This window comes from Salvelinus fontinalis, chromosome 2, assembly GCF_029448725.1.
Source record: "Salvelinus fontinalis isolate EN_2023a chromosome 2, ASM2944872v1, whole genome shotgun sequence".
Taxonomy (NCBI): domain Eukaryota; kingdom Metazoa; phylum Chordata; class Actinopteri; order Salmoniformes; family Salmonidae; genus Salvelinus; species Salvelinus fontinalis.
In genome coordinates this window covers 51,179,584-51,199,681 of record NC_074666.1, presented here as the reverse complement: position 1 = coordinate 51,199,681, position 20,098 = coordinate 51,179,584, and the positions used below count along the sequence as shown (strand labels likewise).

The window sequence follows — 20,098 nt, the reverse complement described above, 5'->3', positions numbered from 1 at the left end:
GGTCATGGGTGCACCTCAGCCACGCTCAAGGTCATAAAAGATATCTTAACCGCTATCGATAGGAAACAGTACTGTGCAGCCATATTCATTGACCTGGCCAAGGCTTTTGACTCTGTCAATCACCACATCCTCATCGGCAGACTCGACAGCCTTGGTTTCTCTAATGATTGCCTCGCCTGGTTCACCAACTACTTCTCTGATCGAGTTCAGTGTGTCAAATCGGAGGGTCTGTTGTCCGGACCTCTGGCAGTCTCTATGGGGGTGCCACAGGGTTCAATTCTTGGACCGACTCTCTTCTCTGTATACATCAATGATGTCGCTCTTGCTGCTGGTGAGTCTCTGATCCACCTCTACGCAGACGACACTATTCTGTATACTTCTGGCCCTTCTTTTGACACTGTGTTAACAACCCTCCAGGCGAGCTTCAATGCCATACAACTCTCCTTCCGTGGCCTCCAACTGCTCTTAAATACAAGTAAAACTAAATGCATGCTCTTCAACCGATCGCTGCCTGCACCTGCCCGCCTGTCCAACATCACTACTCTGGACGGCTCTGACTTAGAATATGTGGACAACTACAAATACCTAGGTGTCTGGTTAGACTGTAAACTCTCCTTCCAGACTCACATCAAGCATCTCCAATCCAAAGTTAAATCTAGAATCGGCTTCCTATTCCGCAACAAAGCATCCTTCACTCATGCTGCCAAACATACCCTTGTAAAACTGACCATCCTACCAATCCTCGACTTCGGTGATGTCATTTACAAAATAGCCTCCAAAACCCTACTCAATAAATTGGATGCAGTCTATCACAGTGCCATCCGTTTTGTCACCAAAGTCCCATATACTACCCACCACTGCGACCTGTACGCTCTCGTTGGCTGGCCCTCGCTTCACACTCGTCGCCAAATCCACTGGCTCCAGGTCATCTACAAGACCCTGCTAGGTAAAGTCCCCCCTTATCTCAGCTCGCTGGTCACCATAGCAACGCCCACCCGTACCACACGCTCCAGCAGGTATATCTCTCTGGTCACCCCCAAAACCAATTCTTCCTTTGGCCGCCTCTCCTTCCAGTTCTCTGCTGCCAATGACTGGAACGAACTACAAAAATCTCTGAAACTGGAAACACTTATCTCCCTCACTAGCTTTAAGCACCAGCTGTCAGAGCAGCTCATAGATTACTGCACCTGTACATAGCCCATCTATAATTTAGCCCAAACAACTACCTCTTTACCTACTGTATTTATTTATTTTGCTCCTTTGCACCCCATTATTTCTATCTCTACTTTGCACCTTCTTCCACTGCAAACCAACCATTCCAGTGTTTTTTTTTTTACTTGCTATATTGTATTTACTTCGCCACCATGGCCTTTTTATATTTTTATTTATTTATATATATATTTTGTTTGCCTTCACCTCCCTTACCTCACTTGCTCATATTGTATATAGACTTATTTTTCACTGTATTATTGACTGTATGTTTGTTTTACTCCATGTGTAACTCTGTGTTGTTGTATGTGTCGAACTGCTTTGCTTTATCTTGGCCAGGTCGCAATTGTAAATGAGAACGTGTTCTCAATTTGCCTACCTGGTTAAATAAAGGTGAAATAAATAAATAAATAAATAATGTGATCAGCAGATGATACTATCTGGATAGCACACACATTTTGATTGGTTTACTATTTAGTACTTCGTAGCGTTTGCCTGTTCAGCTAGCGAGTGTCTCAAGCACAAATGCAAGCGGAGCAATCAAGGAGGGAATGGGAGCTTTCATGCAAGGCAAACTGGTTGCGCACTTCTAGGGGTTCAATGCAAGTGGTTTTCTCCATTGGTTTGAATGGGTAGTTGAGTAGGGCGAGACTTCAAAGAGTCAAGTCCTTCAAAACAGACAAACTGATGCGTAAAAAAACGCAGAAACTCAGTCAACCAATTGAAAACATAGAACTGTGCTTTTACCTAATTATTTCTACCCACCACACCGCTGTATTTGACATGCGTTTTAGTTTGAGCGCACCCTTGTAGGCCTATTGAGGTCTGGTGCAGTCCACAGTCAAACATTTATCGGTCACTGTTAGCCCAGTAAATGTATTGAAAGAGGATCCAGTGAATGTAGAGAAAGAGGCCATGGATGGCCACGGAGATAAGAAAGAGCTATGAATCCATACTGTATTTTACTTATTTTCAAAAAAAATGCATGTCTTAGCATCAAACATGTTGTGTGTGTTGTTTTGTGGGTCAGAGCAAGATGAATGCTGTTTTGAGTAAAATATAACATGTTGAATGGGTCCTTATGGTTGTAACGTTAGTTGTATTGACAAAACACAATATGAAAAAAAAAAAATAGGAAATACATTATCCTAAAAGTATTGAGGAATCATCTTAGGTAATTGCAGATTTTGGCCAATAGGTGTCCTCCTAAGTGAATATATTGTATGTGATGGGAACAAGACGTGGGTTATCCAGGGTTGCATACAATTCATGTGTATGCAAATCACACCTGGGTCCAAATTGTATTGTTTTCTTTCAAATACATTAGGTGGACTTGATTTACAGATGCAAATGTTTTATAGTTCCTGTGTAGGCTACAGTTTTGTTTTTTTTGGAAAGGTAGTTGGCCACTTAACAGTTTAGCAGTTGAGTCAGTTGTCTGTATGTGAGTGAAAATAAATGCTAATCTCAAATGATATTGTTTTAGAGTTGATATAACCTATGTGCACAGTGATTCTGAATTATAATGTAAAACGCCAACAAACCAAAGCTAAAAGGAATAGATGATTCAAATGGATGATTTTTTCCAAATCCATCAACCAATCGATTTTTGAAGGATGTCTCATCTTTATTGTGTTGTAAACTGATTAGGTAACACACTCTGTATGAACATTGTCTGGATAATGGCTTGTCTCTCTGCGATAATCAAAGTGTGAGGGTGTCAGTCAAGGACTTCAAAATCATTTCACTTTGCTATAATACAAGGTTAACGTTGGTATTCAAAACAGTCTTTCTTAACCACATCTCAGTAATGACCAACACATTTGGATTGGAGCTGTGAACCCACACTTTCAATTGATCCATTTTAGGTAATCTTCTAGTGTTAACATGCAGAAAACCCAGGCCTTTTACGAGAGCAGAAATCAGCGAATCAGGTATCAGAGCACAAGTCAGAATTGGGGCTGGCAACAGTAGATGGGCCAGAGTGTACATGCACATTTCCAGATATCATAAGCAGTAATACAATCAGGCCAAAAAATCAAATCAAATTTTATTTGTCACATACACATGGTTAGCAGATGTTAATGCGAGTGTAGCGAAATGCTTGTGCTTCTAGTTCCGATAATGCAGTAATAACCAACAAGTAATCTAACCTAACAATTCCACAACTACTACCTTATACACAAATGTAAAGGGATAAAGAATATGTACATAAAGATATATGAATGAGTGATGGTACAGAACGGCATAGGCAAGATGCAGTAGATGGTATAGAGTACAGTATATACATATGAGATGAGTAATGTAGGGTATGTAAACATAAAGTGGCATAGTTTAAAGTGGCTAGTGATACATGTATTACATAAAGATGGCAAGATGCAGTAGATGATATAGAGTACAGTATATACATATACATATGAGATGAGTAATGTAGGTGTCACGTTCCTGACCTGTTTTCTGTTATTTTTGTATGTGTTTAGTTGGTCAGGGCGTGAGTTGGGGTGGGCATTCTATGTTTTGTGTTTCTATGTTTAAGTCATTGGTAATTAGCCTTATATGGTTCTCAATCAGGGACATGTGTTTGACGTTTCCTCTGATTGAGAACCATATAAAGGTAGGCTGTTCACACTGTTTGTTTGTGGGTGATTGTCTTCCGTGTTTGTGTCTGTGCACCACACGGGACTGTTTCGTTTGTTCGTTCGTTTGTTGTAGTTTGTACCTGTTCATGCGTTCTTCGTGTTTTGTAAGTTCTCTCGTTCAGGTCTGTCTACATCGTTTATTTGTTTTTTTGTAGTTTGTTGAAGTATTTTCGTGTTTCGTCATTACTTTAATAAATTCATTATGTCATATCACAACGCTGCGCTTTGGTCCAATCCCTACTCCTCCTCTTCAGACGAAGAGGAGGAGGACGACCGTTACAGAATCACCCACCAAACAAGGATCAAGCAGCGTGAGAGGAACCAGCAACAGCGGCCAAAAAAACAGGACTCGTGGACTTGGGAGGAAATATTGGACGGAAAGGGACCCTGGGCTCAACCAGGAGAATATCGCCGCCCCAAAGCTGAGCTGGAGGCAGCGAAAGCAGAGAGGCGGCGTTTTGAGGAGCTAGCTCGGAAGCAGGAGAAGGATCTGGGCTACACTACGTGGGAGGAGATCGACAGGTGGGCGATCGACCCAGGGCGAGTGCCGGAGCCCGCCTGGGATTCTCTGGCGCAGTGCGAGGAGGGATACCGGCGAATGGAGGCAGCACGAAGACGCGGTAGGAAACCCGAAAGTAAACCCCCAAAATTTCTTGGGGGGTGCGCTAAAAGGGAGAGTGGCGAAGTCAGGTTGGAGACCTGCGCCTACTCCCTGTACTTACCGTGGAGAGCGAGAGTACGGGCAGACACCGTGTTACGCAGTAGAGCGCATGGTGTCTCCTGTACGTGTGCATAGCCCGGTGCGGTACATACCAGCTCCTTGTATCGGCCGGGCCAGATTGAGCATTGAGCCAAGTGCCATGAAGCCGGCTCTACATATCTGGCCACCAGTGCATCTCCTCGGGCCGGCTTACATGGCACCAGCCTTACGCATGGTGTCCCCGGTTCGCCTACATAGCCCGGTGCGGGTTATTCCACCTCCCCGCACTGGTCGGGCGACGGGGAGCATACAACCAGGTAAGGTTGGGCAGGCTCAGTGCTCAAGGGAGCCAGTACGCCTGCACGGTCCGGTATTTCCGGCGCCACCTCCCCGCTCCAGGCCAGTACCACCAGTGCCTACACCACGCACCAGGCTTCCAGTGCGTCTCCATAGCCCTGTTCCTCCTCCACGCACTCTCCCTGTGGTGCGTGTCTCCAGCCCAGTGCCTCCAGTTCCGGCACCACGCATCAAGTCTCCTGTGCGTCTCCAGAGCCCTGTACGCACTGTTCCTTCTCCCCGTACTCGCCCTGATGTGCGTGCCCTCAGCCCGGTACCACCAGTGCCGGTACCACGCACCAGGCCTATAGTAAGCCTTGAGAGTCCAGTGTGCCCTGTTGTTGTTCCCCGCACTAGCCTGATGGTGCGTGTCATTAGCCCGGTACCTCCAGTTCCGGCACCACGCACTAGGCCTACAGTGCGCCTCAGCCGGCCAGAGTCTGCCGTCTGCCCAGCGGCGCCTGAACTGCCCGTCTGCCCAGCGGCGCCTGAACTGCCCGTCTGCCCAGCGGCGCATGAACTGCCCGTCTGCCCAACGGTGCCTGAACTGCCCGTCTGCCCAACGCCGCCTGACCTGTCCGTCTGCCAAGCGCCGCATGAACTGCCCGTCTGTACTGAGCCTTCAAAGCCGCCCGTCTGTACTGAGCCTGCAAAGCCGCCTGTCTGCCATGAGCCTTCAGAGCCGTCCGCCAGACAGGAGCCGCTAGAGCCTTCCGCCAGACAGGAGCAGCCAGAGCCTTCCGCCAGACAAGATCAGCCAGAGCCTTCCGCCAGACAGGATCAGCCAGAGCCTTCCGCCAGACAGGATCAGCCAGAGCCTTCAGCCAGCCATGAGCAGCCAGAGCCTTCAGCCAGCCATGAGCAGCCAGAGCCTTCAGCCAGCCATGAGCAGCCAGAGCCGCCAGCCAGCCATGAGCAGCCAGAGCCGCCAGCCAGCCATGAGCAGCCAGAGCCGCCAGCCAGCCATGAGCAGCCAGAGCCGCCAGCCAGCCAGGAGCTGCCAGAGCCGCCAGCCAGCCAGGAGCTGCCAGAGCCGCCAGCCAGCCAGGAGCTGCCAGAGCCGCCAGCCAGCCAGGAGCTGCCAGAGCCGCCAGCCAGCCATGAGCCGCCAGCCAGCCATGAGCCGCCAGCCAGTCATGAGCCGCCTCTTCGGACGAAGAGGAGGAGGACGACCGTTACAGTAGGGTATGTAAACATTATATTAAGTGGCATTGTTTAAAGTGGCTAGTGATACATTTTTACATAATTTCCATCAATTCCCATTATTAAAGTGGCTGGAGTTGAGTCAGTATGTTGGCAGCGGCCACTAAATGTTAGTGGTGGCTGTTTAACAGTCTGATGGCCTTGAGATAGAAGCTGTTTTTCAGTCTCTCGGTCCCTGCTTTGATGCACCTGTACTGACCTCGCCTTCTGGATGATAGCGGGGTGAACAGGCAGTGGCTTGGGTGGTTGTTGTCCTTGATGATCTTTATGGCCTTCCTGTGACATCGGGTGGTGTAGGTGTCCTGGAGGGCGGGTAGTTTTCCCCCGGTGATGCGTTGTGCAGACCTCACTACCCTCTGGAGAGCCTTACGGTTGTGGGCGGAGCAGTTGCCGTACCAGGCGGTGATACAGCCCGACAGGATGCTCTCGATTGTGCATCTATAGAAGTTTGTGAGTGCTTTTGGTGACAAGCCGAATTTCTTCAGCCACCTGAGGTTGAAGAGGCGCTGCTGCGCCTTCTTCACAACGCTGTCTGTGTGGGTGGACCAATTCCGTTTGTCCGTGATGTGTACACCGAGGAATTTAAAACTTTCCACCTTCTCCACTACTGTCCCGTCGATGTGGATAGGGGGGTGCTCCCTCTGCTGTTTCCTGAAGTCCACAATCATCTCCTTTGTTTTGTTGACGTTGAGTGTGAGGTTATTTTCCTGACACCACACTCCGAGGGCCCTCACCTCCTCCCTGTAGGCCGTCTCGTCGTTGTTGGTAATCAAGCCTACCACTGTAGTGTCGTCCGCAAACTTGATGATTGAGTTGGAGGCGTGCATGGCCAGGCAGTCGTGAGTGAACAGGGAGTACAGGAGAGGGCTCAGAACGCACCCTTGTGGGGCCCCGGTATTGAGGATCAGCGGGGTGCAGATGTTGTTACCTACCCTCACCACCTGGGGGCGGCCCGTCAGGAAGTACAGGACCCAGTTGCACAGGGCGGGGTCGAGACCCAGGGTCTCAAGCTTGATGACGAGTTTGGAGGGTACTATGGTGTTAAATGCTGAGCTGTAGTTGATGAACAGCATTCTCACATAGGTATTCCTCTTGTCCAGATGGGTTAGGGCAGTGTGCAGTGTGGTTGCGATTGCGTTGTCTGTGGACCTATTGGGTCGGTAAGCAAATTGGAGTGGGTCTAGGGTGTCAGGTAGGGTGGAGGTGATATGGTCCTTGACTAGTTTCTCAAAGCACTTCATGATGACGGAAGTGAGTGCTACGGGGCGGTAGTCGTTTAGCTTTCTTGGGAACAGGAACAATGGTGGCCCTCTTGAAGCATGTGGGAACAGCAGACTGGGATAAGGATTGATTGAAAATGTCCTTAAACACACCAGCCAGCTGGTCTGCGCATGCTCTGAGGACGCGGCTGGGAATGCCGTCTGGGCCTGCAGCCTTGCGAGGGTTAACACGTTTAAATGTTTTACTCACCTCGGCAGCAGTGAAGGAGAGGCCGCAGGTTTTGGTAGCGGGCCGTGTCAGTGGCACTGTATTGTCCTCAAAGCGAGCAAAATAGTTATTTAGCCTGTCTGGGAGCAAGACATCCTGGTCCGCAACGGGGCTGGTTTTCTTGGCAGAGGGCATGGCAGAGGACTAGGAGAGCTCTGCATTGTTGCTTTTTTTAATGACATTCGAATGTGCATCAGATGGCAACAAGATCATATTGTACAGACATTTCATCAGGTAACATGAATACAAAGCCGGCAAGAGCTGGTTAGAATAGGATGGGAGGCCAAGAGTCAGTGTAATCAATAGAGAGTCAGAGTCCTGAGTGTGGGAACGAACAGTCTGTCCAACTGCTGGGTAAACAAGCAAGTTCATAGTCAACAAAGCACGCAAGAGTCATGAGGCAAATGGCATAAACCACAAGAAAAATATATAACGACTTGGGGCTAGCCATTGTAAGTTCAGAGTCACTCGCCCCAACAAGATAACTTGAGAGAGTATCTCTCTATGAGTCCAGTAGGCTATAAAAGTACAATATAAAATAAATAAATAGTAGGCCTATACTAGTTAATTAAATAATTGCTGAGTAAGCTCACATAATAAGCTTCACAAGTTAATTAACCTACCTAAAATTCTGATCAGTCCAAAGTCTGCGCTGTGTGTGTAAGTGCATGTGTGCTGGAGGCAAGCGAAAGCCCGGGAGAGAGGGGGGAGTACCTATGTAACAGTACAACTTCACGTGGTCCCCTCGCCCCGACACGGGCGCGAACCAGGGCACCTCTGCACACATCAACAACGGTTGCCCACAAAGCATCGTTACCCATCGCTCCACAAAGGCCGCGGCCCTTGCAGAGCAAGGGGCAACACTACTTCAGTCTCAGAGCAAGTGACATAACTGATTGAAATGCTACTAGCGCGTACCCGCTAACTAGCTAGCCATTTCACATCCGTTACACCTATACCAGACAGGGGGAGACAGGGCAGATGGTGAACAGATTGCCAGATGGAATCCTAGCAGCAGTACAGCAGTCAAAGATAGTAGGTGTCACACCCGTTTGGGAGAAGCTTTTTTTTTCGGGAGGCAGATTCCTTGTAGAAAATCCCAGCCATCTAGCTATCAAGTCTCTGTCGACCGTTTTTTTCCACGTGCAAAAGGTGGTTGTTAGCTCTCTATATTTCTTCAGTTACGGAGAATGGTCCTTTACGATGTCCAAACAAAGTTGTCCTGTGGCTGTTGTATTTTGGAGATTGCAAGGAGGATATATTCTGATGTGATCAAAGCAACAATATTGTTCCTTATTGAGGTAATTTACAGTTGAAGTGTCCTGGCTGCATGTCGGTAAAACATGTATCTAATGAGCTTTAGTGCGCCTAAAGTCATTTTCCAACGCGTTGTCGCTGTTATATCAGTTATAGCGCTTTGTCGCTGTTATATCAGTTATAGCGCTTTGTCGCTGTTATATCAGTTCTAGTGCTTTGTCGCTGTTATATCAGTTCTAGCGCTTTGTCGCCGTTATATCCGTTCTAGCTCTTTGTCGCCCTTATATCAGTTCTAGCGCTTTGTCGCTGTTATATCAGTTCTAGCGCTTTGTCGCTGTTATATCAGTTCTAGCGCTTTGTCGCTGTTATATCAGTTTTAGCGCTTTGTCGCTGTTATATCAGTTATAGCGCGTTGTCGCCGTTATATCAGTTATAGCGCTTTGTCGCCGTTATATCAGTTTTATCGCTTTGTCGCCGTTATATCAGTTCTAGGCTTTGTCGCCATTATATTAGTTCCGTTATATCAAATCTAGCGCTTTGTCGCCGTTATATCAGTTCTAGCTCTTTGTCGCCGTTAAATCAGTTTTAGCGCTTGTTACTGTTATATCAGTTCTTGCGCTTTGTCGCCATTATATCAGTTCTAGCGCGGTAATATGTTTTATGGGGAAAAAAAGTATGAAGTAGGTTACCTTCAGCATTTGTACAAATTATGCCACTGATAGGTGCCGATTGCTGGCCGGATACTTGCCAACATGTATCTGACTGTTCCATTCATAGGAATGCACACAGCGAGGACATGTCTGCATGATGCTGTTGAGAGCCCCTTGCTGGTCTTCACTATGTTGCATGTTCGGCTGCAAATCTCTCGAACAACTGCAGCAGGCAATTTTATGAGGTGGTGTTGACTGGAAAAGGCCTCTGTCAGGGTGTTATAATAGACAGCCAAGTGGTAAATTGCATTTTGTTCTAAAGAAAGGACAAAGCTTTTTGCCAATGCACTTCACAACCAAAATGACTGTACTAGTTGTATCTGCATGGCTGGGAAATTAGCGTAATAGTTTATCAAGTCCGGTATTTTGGAAAAAAACTTTTCACATAACATACATTACCTGTCGTTGTTGATGAAGCCATCTGTGTCATCAGGGCAGTAACTTGGGCCACTATCAGAGTAGTGATGGCATGTCCTTTTCATAACAGTAAAGGTGTCACAAGGGTACTTGTGTCGCATGACACACTTGTATTCTGAGATCTTACCTGATATACTGTGAAAATAGCAAGTGAACAGTGAATTAAATAATTTTTGGAGGTCGCTAGACCATTGCAATCACATTGCTGTTATGATACCCAACGTTGCTCCTTCTGATAGGTCCGGCATCCATTCATGACCAAAGCATCAGTCTGGCACCCAACTTTGCACTTTGTCTTACAGAAAAACAGGGTCATCGATTGTCATCATCCCTCAATTATAATTATAAACTGGGTGGTTCGAGGCCTGAATGCTGATTGACTTAAATGCTTGGTATATCAGACCGTACACCAGGGGTATGACAAAACTTTTATTTGTACCGTTGATAACCAGCTGATAATAGCAATAAGGCACCTCGGGGGGTTGTGGTACACTATATACAAAGGTATGTGGACACCCCTTCAAATTAGTGGATTTGGCTATTTCAGCTTTTGCTGACAGTTGTATAAAATTGAACACACAGCCATGCAATCTCCATAGACACACATTTGCAGAAGAATGGCCTTACTGAAGAGCTCAGTGACTTTCAATGTGCCATCATCATAGGATGCCACCTTTCCAACAAGTAAGTTTGTCAAATTTCTGCCCTGCTAGAGCTTCCCCGGTCAACTGTAAGTGCTGTTATTGTGAAGTGGAAACGTCTAGGAGCAACAACGGCTCAGCCACGAAGTAGTAGGCCACACAAGCTCACAGAACAGGATCACAGAGTGCTGAAGCATGTAGCGCATAAACATTATCTGTCCTCGGTTGCAACACTCACTACCGAGTTCCAAGCTGCCTCTGGAAGCAACATCAGCATAAGAACTGTTCGTCGGGAGCTTCATGAAATCGGTGTCCATGGCCGAGCATCCGCACACAAGCCTAAGATCACCATGTGCAATGCCAAGTGTCGATTGGAGTGGTGTAAAGCTCACCTCTATTGGACTTGGGAGCAATGGAAACACATTCTCTGGAGTGGTGAATCACTCTTCACCATCTGGCAGTCCGACAGACTAATCTAGGTTTGGCGGATGCCAGGAGAACGCTACCTCCCCCAATGCATAGTGCCAACTGTAAAGTTTGATGGAGAAGGAATAATGGTCTTGGGCTGTTTTTCATGGTTCGGGCTAAGTCCCTTAGTTCCAGTAAAATTACATTTTTACGCTACAGCATACAATTACATTTTAGACGATTCTGTGTGTCCAACTTTGTGGAAACAGTTTGGGGAAGACCCTTTCCTGTTTCAGCATGACAATGCCCCTGTGCACAAAGCCAGGTCCATACAGAAATGGTTTGTTGAGATCGGTGTGGAAGAACTTGACTGACCTGCACAGAGCCCTGACCTCAACCCCATCGAACACCTTTGGGATGAATTGGAACGCCGACTGCAAGCCAGGCCTAATCGCCCAACATCAGTGCCCGACCTCACTAATGCTCTTGTGGCTGAATCGAAGCAAGTCCCTGCAGAAATTTTCCAACATCTAGTGGAACGCCTTCTCAGAAGAGTGGAGGCTGTTATAGCAGCAAGGGTGGGACAAACTCAATATTAATGCCTTTGAGTTTGGAATGAGATGTTTGACGAGCAGGTGTCCACATACTTTTGGTCATGTAGTGAATGGCCAATATACCAAGGCTGTGTCCAGGCACTTCACATTGTGTCGTTTCATGAGCTAAAATATCCCAGAAATGTTCCATACGCACAAAGAGCTTATTTCTATCAAATGTTGTGCACAAATTTGTTTACATCCCTGTTTGTAAGCATTTCTCCTTTGCCAAGATAATCCCACCACCTGACAGGTTTGGCATATCAAGATGATGATTAAACAGCATGATCATTACACAGGTGCATCTTGTGCCGGGGACAATAAAAGGCCACTAAAATGTGCAGTTTTGTCACACAACACAATGCCACATATGTCTCAAGTTTTGAGGGAGCATGCAATTGACACGCGGACTGCAGGAATGTCCACCAGAGCTGTTGCCAGATAATTACATTTTTATTTCTCTATCGTAAGCCGCCTCCAACATCGTTTTAGAGAATGCCCAACTGGCCTCACAACCGCAGACCATGTGTATGGTGTTGTGTGGGCGAGAGGTTTGCTGATGTCAATGTTAAAACTAATGTTGGTTAAACATTTTTTGTGTAAAAGTCAAAGATAATAGTTTAAGTATAGTTGAAGTTTAAAAAAATATATTTTATCTTTTTTCATGATTTGTTTTTGTTTTTTATTTCAATTTACTATAATACATTTGCGATTTACTGAACCAAATCCCATTAGTCTCCAGCTGCACAACATACGTCATCAATTGGAGCACCAGGCGTGTCCATATTGCCAAATATGATAAATGACGTTGACAAGATGGTCGACTGACCTTTCTAACAATGTAAATATATGTCCGCAAAGGCGAAAGGCAGGCCTAAGGCGGCGAGATCAGTTGGGAACATTCTCGCCAATGGTCTTTTGTAGAAAACATATCAATACACAACTGCCAAGGACCTCAACTCCAAGATGATTTCATCCACGGAGTTTAGCGCAGGCTATAGTTTATTTTTTCTAAAATTAACCTCCGACTCCTTTGAGTCTATGCAGACGATACTCGTAAACTAAAATTCGTAAACTCTTACTGTGTACCTATGTTTGTCCTCTGCTGTTGCGTGCTTTTCTTTGTTTGAAATCCATAATTTTTCATAAAACGTTAATCAAATAAAACCACCAACTGTTTTCTCATTGCTGTTTCTCTAAATTGGCAACCCGGCTCGAATGCACGTGCCAATTGACTCTCAACAAGGAAACAGTCGGTGGTTGTATTTGATGAATATTTCATTAAAACGTATGGATCTCAGCAAACAAAGGCACGTAACAGAGGTTAGATATAGGTACACGGTTAGGGTTTAAGAATTGACATGTTGAAGTATCAGCTGCATAGCGACTTGAAGGAGTCGCGGTTCATTTCAAAAACTTTAGTTTACTCTCAAGTCTGTGGATGGCAATAACCACCTAAGCATTATGAAACTTCTATTCGATAAAGTAAGCCTCACCTTTCAAAATAGCAATTCCCTCTAATCTTGATCAAATTTGACACTCAATAGGCAGGTTTCCATTGATCCAGGTTTATTAGACAAAAGCAGTGTCGCAACAACAAAAACATTTTGGCATGTATAATGGAAACTGCAGGACTAGGAAAACTTTTGTTAAAGATTGACAACCTTTTGATCCGTTGGAGAGGGTGAGATTTTTTGTCTAACTTTCTTTATTGCGACAAATGATGGAAACGCTTTTGGAATAAATTATTGCTGAATAATTGAAGGTACAGGGCATTTGACGTCATCACATCACTATAAATCAATCAAATGTATTTATAAATCCCTTTTTAAATCAGCCAATGTCACAAAGTGCAATACAGAAACCCAGCATAAAACCCGAAACATGGCAAGCAATGCAGATGTAGAAGCACTGTGGCTAAGAAAAACTCCCTAGAAAGGCAGGAACCTAGGAAGAAACCTAGAGAGGAACCAGGCTCTGAGGGATGGCCAGTCCTGCATCTGGCTATGCCGGGTGGAGATTATAACAGTACATGGCCAAGATTTTCAAAGGTTCATAGATGACCAGCAGGGTCAAATAATAATAATCACAGTGGTTGTAGAGGGTGCAACAGGTCAGCACCTCAGGAGTAAATGTCAGTTGGCTTTTCATAGCCAATCATTCAGAGTTAGAGACAGCAGGTGCGGTAGAGAGAGAGTCGAAAACAGCATGTCCGGGACAAGGTAGCACGTCCGGTGAACAGGTCAGGGTTCCATAGCCGCAGGCAAAACAGTTGAAACTGAAGCAGCACCACGACCAGGTGGACTGGGGACAGCAAGGAGTCATCAGGCCAGGTAGTCCTGAGGCATGGTCCTCCAAGAGAAGAGAGAGAAAGTTAGAGGGAGCATACTTAAATTCACACAGGACACCGGATAAGACAGGATAAATACTCCAGATATAGCAGACTGAACCTAGCCCCCGATACAAACTATTGCAGCATAATTACTGGAGGCTGAGACAGGAGGGGTTGGGAGAAACTGTTGCCCCGTCCGACGATACCCCCAGAGAGGGCCAACCAGGCAGGATATAACCCCACCCACTTTGACAAAGTACAGCCCCCACACCACAAGAGGGATATCTTCAACCACCAACTTACTAACCTGAGACAAGGCCGAGTATAGCCCACAAACATCTCCCCCACGACACAAACAGGAAGATCACGTCAGTGACTCGACCCACTCAAGTGACGCAGCCCTCTTATGGACGGCATGGAAGAGCACCAGTAAGCCAGTGACTCAGCCCCCATAATAGGGTTAGAGGCAGAGAATCCCAGTGGAGAGAGGGGAACCGGCCAGGCAGAGATAGCAAGGGTGGTTCATCGCTCCAGTGCCTTTCCGTTCACCTTCACACCCCTGGGTCAGACTACACTCAATCATAGGACCTACTGAAGAGATGACTCTTCAATAAAGACTTAAAGGTCGAGACCGAGTCTGCGTCTCTCACATGGATAGGCAGACCATTCCATAAAAATGGAGCTCTGTAGGAGAAAGCCCTGCCTCCAGCTGTTTGCTTAGAAATTCTAGGGACAATAAGGAGACATGTGTCTTGTGACCATAGCGTACGGTCCCATCGGAAAGATGGGTAGGAGCAAGACCATGTAATGCTTTGTTGGTTAGCAGTTAAACCTTGAAATCAGCCCTAGCCTTAACAGGAAGCCAGTGTAGAGAGGCTTGCACTGGAGTAAAATGATCAAATTTTTTGGTTCAAGTCAAGATTCTAGCAGCCGTGTTTAGCACTAACTGAAGTTTATTTAGTGCTTTGTCCGGGTAGTTTGTATGTTCTTCAAAAGAAAGATCATGGTCCAGAGTAACGCCGAGGTCCTTCAGTTTTATTTGAGAAGACTGTACAACCATCAAGATTAATTGTTAGATCCAACAGAATATCTTTGCTTCTTGGGACCTAGAACTAGAATCTCTTTTGTCCGAGTTTAAAAGCTCCACTCCACATTTCATTCTAAATGCCTTAATACTTGCAAAATAAAAAATGTAAACTATAAAAAATTATGTTTCTTTGCAGGACAAGGATTGCCCTGACTTGCAAGAATGCCTTAATAGCTTCGCCTTGCTTTTCTGGTTGGCTAGCAAGTTTCACCATCCAATTATTTCAGATCTAGAGCTCACCAGTTTGAAGTTCTAAAACCGGGAAATTAGTGACCTCTGGTTGGTTCAGCCATCCCTATCGGAAAAATGTATGGGAAAATAATGCTTAAAATAAGTGCTAAAGTTAACACAGGCTTAAGATATTTTATACATTTCGTTCTATTAAATAGTAACAGTAATTTAACATTACCATTATGAATTATGAAGCCTTTGTGCTTTTTTTATTACATACATTCTTCAAAATTCACAAAAAGCGATGTTAGCTGATGAAGATTATCTCATAGAACAAAACGTATAAAATCTAACCCCGTGTTTCCCACACACCTTATTTTCGGCGTTTACCCAAAAACCCTACAAAAATGCCATTCATTTTCCCAATAAGCTTTTTCCAACGAACCATGATAGGAGTTAGTGCCTACAATAAACCGCCATCACTATTTCTCTCTATTGGAGTGCAAGTTTCACCATAGCAAAATGATGGCACATGAGAATTATTAGAATATGGCTAATATAACCCTGGGCACAGGAACGCGCCCTCAATCTGCCTGGACAGATTCTGGGTGGAGTTGACCCTACTGCTTCGCCTCTTCCTTTCTGATAGGCTATAGCCTGTCCCTGGAGGATTCAGACCCGCCATTTTCCTGTAAGCCTCCAGTCCATTAGAGCCAGCAGGGGGAGGCGAAGTAGAAAAGAGAACACTTATTCAGTGGGAACTAAAGAGAGAGGGAGACGCAGCCAGTACGAGAGAAAGAGAGAGGGGGAATCAGTTAGTGCGAGAGAAAGACTTTGTTAGGAGAGTGAGCTCATTCGGAATTGACAAGAAGTAAAAACTCTAGGTTTGTATCCAATATAATATACAACCAAACTTCAATTTCACCATCAAAAATCGTGTATGTGGACTACATATCACCCTGGGATTTAGCTACAAGGGTAACGTTCCTGCCGTCTCATTTTTCTCGTCTTTATTTTGTGTCATGTGGCAGAACTGTGGAAGCTACAGAGGACAATAGCGATTCCACAGGATTTGAAACATTTGTTCTATATCTTAATACAGAAGTGCAAAGATGTCTGGGCAAAGCATTACGGACAGGATAACCGCAGCTCAACACAGTGTTACCGGATCTGCGGTGGCAAAAACTGTGTGCAAGGCGACTACGCATGAAATTATGGGGCCGAAGAAGAAACATTTAGATTGTAAGTATCAATATGTCGGCGAGTTGCCACAATGTTGCGTTTGATCAAGCGTGTGTATTCGTTAGAAATTGTTTGGACTCTGGTTGAGGCCTACGAACATAAACGGACCCGTAGGCTATAATCAAGTAGTTCTAGTCTGATGTTCGTCTACCTATGAAATGATGCGAGATTATCTAGAAATGTGCTACAATTACCCTAAATTCGAGTCAGATGTCATGCTGTCAATTTTCAATTGCAATTAGCCCTGGCACGTGCTTGGCATGTAAACAATGAGATTAACTGGATAACAATCACGTCATAGCCTATAGGTTTATTGTAACGTTTTAAACTTTTCAATAAATGGTTTGACTTCCACCAAGGATGATGGTTCTAATAAAGTTATAGGTAATGCAATTATTTAATAATATAAATCTGATAACTACTCTAATTTGTTTGTGCTGGCTTCTATTGAGACGTGCATGGTCCATTTATCTCCTTCCAATCGCGACTTTACTTGCTTACAGGCAATTTACTGTCCATTGAGTGTGCCTACATGATCTTATGCTCTGCGAACCTAGACGTTATCAGAGGGTTTCTCCTCCCAGTATTTTTGGCTGACTCAGTTCTTTAGTCGTTCAATGGGGAACCTCGACAGACACGTAACTTTTAGTGTCATTGCTCGCAAGATGGTCTGACTAGGCATTTAAAAGACATACCCTATGCACTTCCTGACATTTGACCATAGTTGAGTCACAGTTTTTCTTTCAGTCAGTTTTTCCCCTTTTTGGTACCTATGGATAAGACCCAGTTATCACAGTGGGGAGTGATTTATGCCTATTAGGGATCAGGGGACCATTAGTCTTGGCCTAGGTGGCCATGATGTTGGGAATAAAGCAGGGACACAGGTTCACACCCCCAACTCTTGAGATAAGTACCATGGGATCTTTGTGACCAGATCACAGTGCACCACACCTTATACCACACCAATGTTATATGGTTCATGAGCATTGTGAAATCAACTTGCATGCACATAATACACAATAGAATAAACAGTGAATCAGGCAAGTAATCTGGGAAGGAATTACTGAAATTAGAACTCTACTTAATCCAACCATGTGTTGGTATATTTGATGAGCAATGTATGTGTAGGAGAATGATCTACATAAAGGAATGGAAGTGATTTCTCACTATAAATATTTTCTATTGAAGCATGTCATGAGTGTGCTCAGAGTACTGCAGTGATGTTTTGCTCTATTTAAAGTCCCTAATACAACAGGCTACCTACCCAGGTTTTTCTGGTTCTTCCTTCTGAATCCAACCAAAATTTGACTTACACTTTAACCAAACCCCTCCAAAAGACACGCATATACAGTGCATTCGCCAAGTATTCAGACCCCTTGACTTTTTACAAATTGTTACGTTACAGCCTTATTCTAAAATTGATTATATAAATGTGTTCCCTCATCAATCTACACACAATATCCCATAATGACAAAGCAAAAACAGGGTTTTAGAAATGTAATACATTTTAGAATAAGTCTGTAATGTAACAAAATGTGGAAAAAGGGAAGGGGTCTGAATACTTTCCGAATGTACTGTATACACTGAGTGTACAAAACAGGAACACCTACCTAATATTGAGTTGCACCCCCTTTTGCCCTCAGAACAGCATCAGGATTTGATACCAGCAACCCTCCAGTTGCCAGCTCACTTCCTGTCAAATTTCTCCTGTCAGACCTAGGATTTGAACTGGCAACCCTCTGGTTTCTGGCTTGCGCCTCGAATCGCTAGGCTACCTGCCGCCCCATAAATCCAGGGTTCCCCAAATACACCAAAGCAGACCCAGATAGACTGCTGAACAACTAATCAAATGGCCTTCTGGATTGTTTACATTGACCCCCCCCCCCCCACCACCTCACCTTTGATTTTTACGCTGCTGATACTCGCTGTTTATTATTTATGCATTTTCACTTCTTCTTTTTTTTATTTTAATTTTTACAAATGACCTCTACTAACCTGTATCCCCGCACATTGACTTGGTACCGGTACCCCCTGTACATAGCCTCGTTATTGTTATGTACATTTGTTACTTTTTGATTAGATACATTTTTTTTTTTAAGCTTTTGGCTATTTAGAAAATATTTGATTAACTCTATTTATTGAACTGCATTGTTGGTTAAGGGCTTGCAAGTAAGAATTTCATGGTAAGGTCTACACCTGTTGTATTCGGCGCATGTGACAAATGTATTTGATTTGAGATAAAACCAGGGTCAGACCCACCTCCAGACCAGGATTCGAAAGCGCAGGGTCTGATAACCCGGGATTACCCTAAATCACAGTGGCGGAGGTGCATAAATATGGCGTCCTCCATGCACTTACCAGAATTGCCTCGTTTACTAAGTTCGCTGTATTGTTCATGGCTCTTACTCTACACATTTAAAAAAAAATATATATATATATGTTTTTGCTATTAGCACAGTATACATGATCCCAATTTGAGCCATAAGACACTGGCAATTTGAAAAACTGAAAGTAGACTGTGCTGATATATTGATGCATTGAACCATGTTGCACGCCTTAGCGCCAAATCTCTGTGGATTGTGCTAAAACAATCACGTCATATCTGAATCCCGACATCTCCATGTACCTTCGCCATTGACAAATCAAGTGAACTTAATCTTAAAAGTCCTCAACCTGTCCACACCTTTTACTGGATTAAAACAATAGGGGACCTCAACGTACCACCGACGCATGTGCTTTGCAGACGTACCTATGTTCTTGTCTGTTTTTTTCAGGGGATACCTGGAAAGTTTGTGTGCTACTGTTTAATGTTGCAGATCTATGTGATAAGTATTTTCCAAGGAGAACTAGTTCACCAGAAAACAACCTCTTGTAATGTTGCAAGGAGTGTGGCTGGTGAAAGAGAAAAAAGGCACAAGCAGGTCTCAATGAAAATGACATTAGCAGTGGCTAAGCCTTTTCCTTTCCAACAAACTGACGTTGTGATTGGATGTTGACGCACAAAAATAACACCTACATAAGAGTGCTTCGAGTCTTGTTCATGAAAAACTGGAGGTATCAAGTTTTTTTGGCCAACAGATTTAGTAACCAGCAGAACCATCTTCCGTTACAGTGACTATTTACAATTACAATAGCCAGCCTTCTCAATGGCTGAATAGGTTTTAAGTTTGCATTAGCATTACCCTTTTCGACTGTATCCTGGTTTATGGTGGTGGTGGTAAAATTTGTTCAGACTCAGTCTAGGTTGGTTTTTCATCTAGTCTATTCCGTCTCTTCCTGGTGTTTGCCCTTGCCGTGTTGGGTTACTCCCGTTTTAATGGGTTTTAATTCTGGGTCATTCTCAGCGCCCTAGCATCAGTGCTGAAGCAGATTGACTGCAGACATCGCTACATCAATAGCTGTTCACACCATGCTGCTTATTTGCATACGTCTCGGTTTCGGTGACTAGAGACTGAAACCAATTTCCTGCTGGGCACTATTTTTAGCATTGGCTCCGCAATAAGAAATGTCATGTGTGGTGTTTGACGGGGGTTTTGAAGGGCATGTCTGAAACTCGAAGCTAAAAGAGTGTGTAGAGGCCATACCTCACTGACTCCTGTCCCTAGAAGGCTTCTTGATTGGCTTCTCCTTGATAAGGAGGCTTCTGGGGAGGGCCTCAAGGCTCC

At 44.8% G+C, this 20,098-nt stretch overlaps 1 protein-coding gene across 18 annotated transcripts in view; it reads left to right on the top strand.

Moving 5' to 3' along the window:
- The first annotated feature begins 15,875 nt into the window (after window positions 1–15,875).
- Window positions 15,876–20,098, top strand: part of picalma (phosphatidylinositol binding clathrin assembly protein a) — a 45,646-nt gene continuing 41,423 nt past the window's right edge. For 6 of the 18 annotated variants that reach the window (XM_055877502.1, XM_055877544.1, XM_055877510.1 and 3 more), the window contains exon 1: window positions 15,876–16,433. In XM_055877502.1, the coding sequence (XP_055733477.1) occupies window positions 16,304–16,433 (130 nt within the window). In that variant the 5' untranslated portion in view covers window positions 15,876–16,303. The remainder of the gene's footprint in view (window positions 16,434–20,098) is intronic. The other 12 variants (XM_055877561.1, XM_055877552.1, XM_055877518.1 and 9 more) reach the window with 7 other exon arrangements.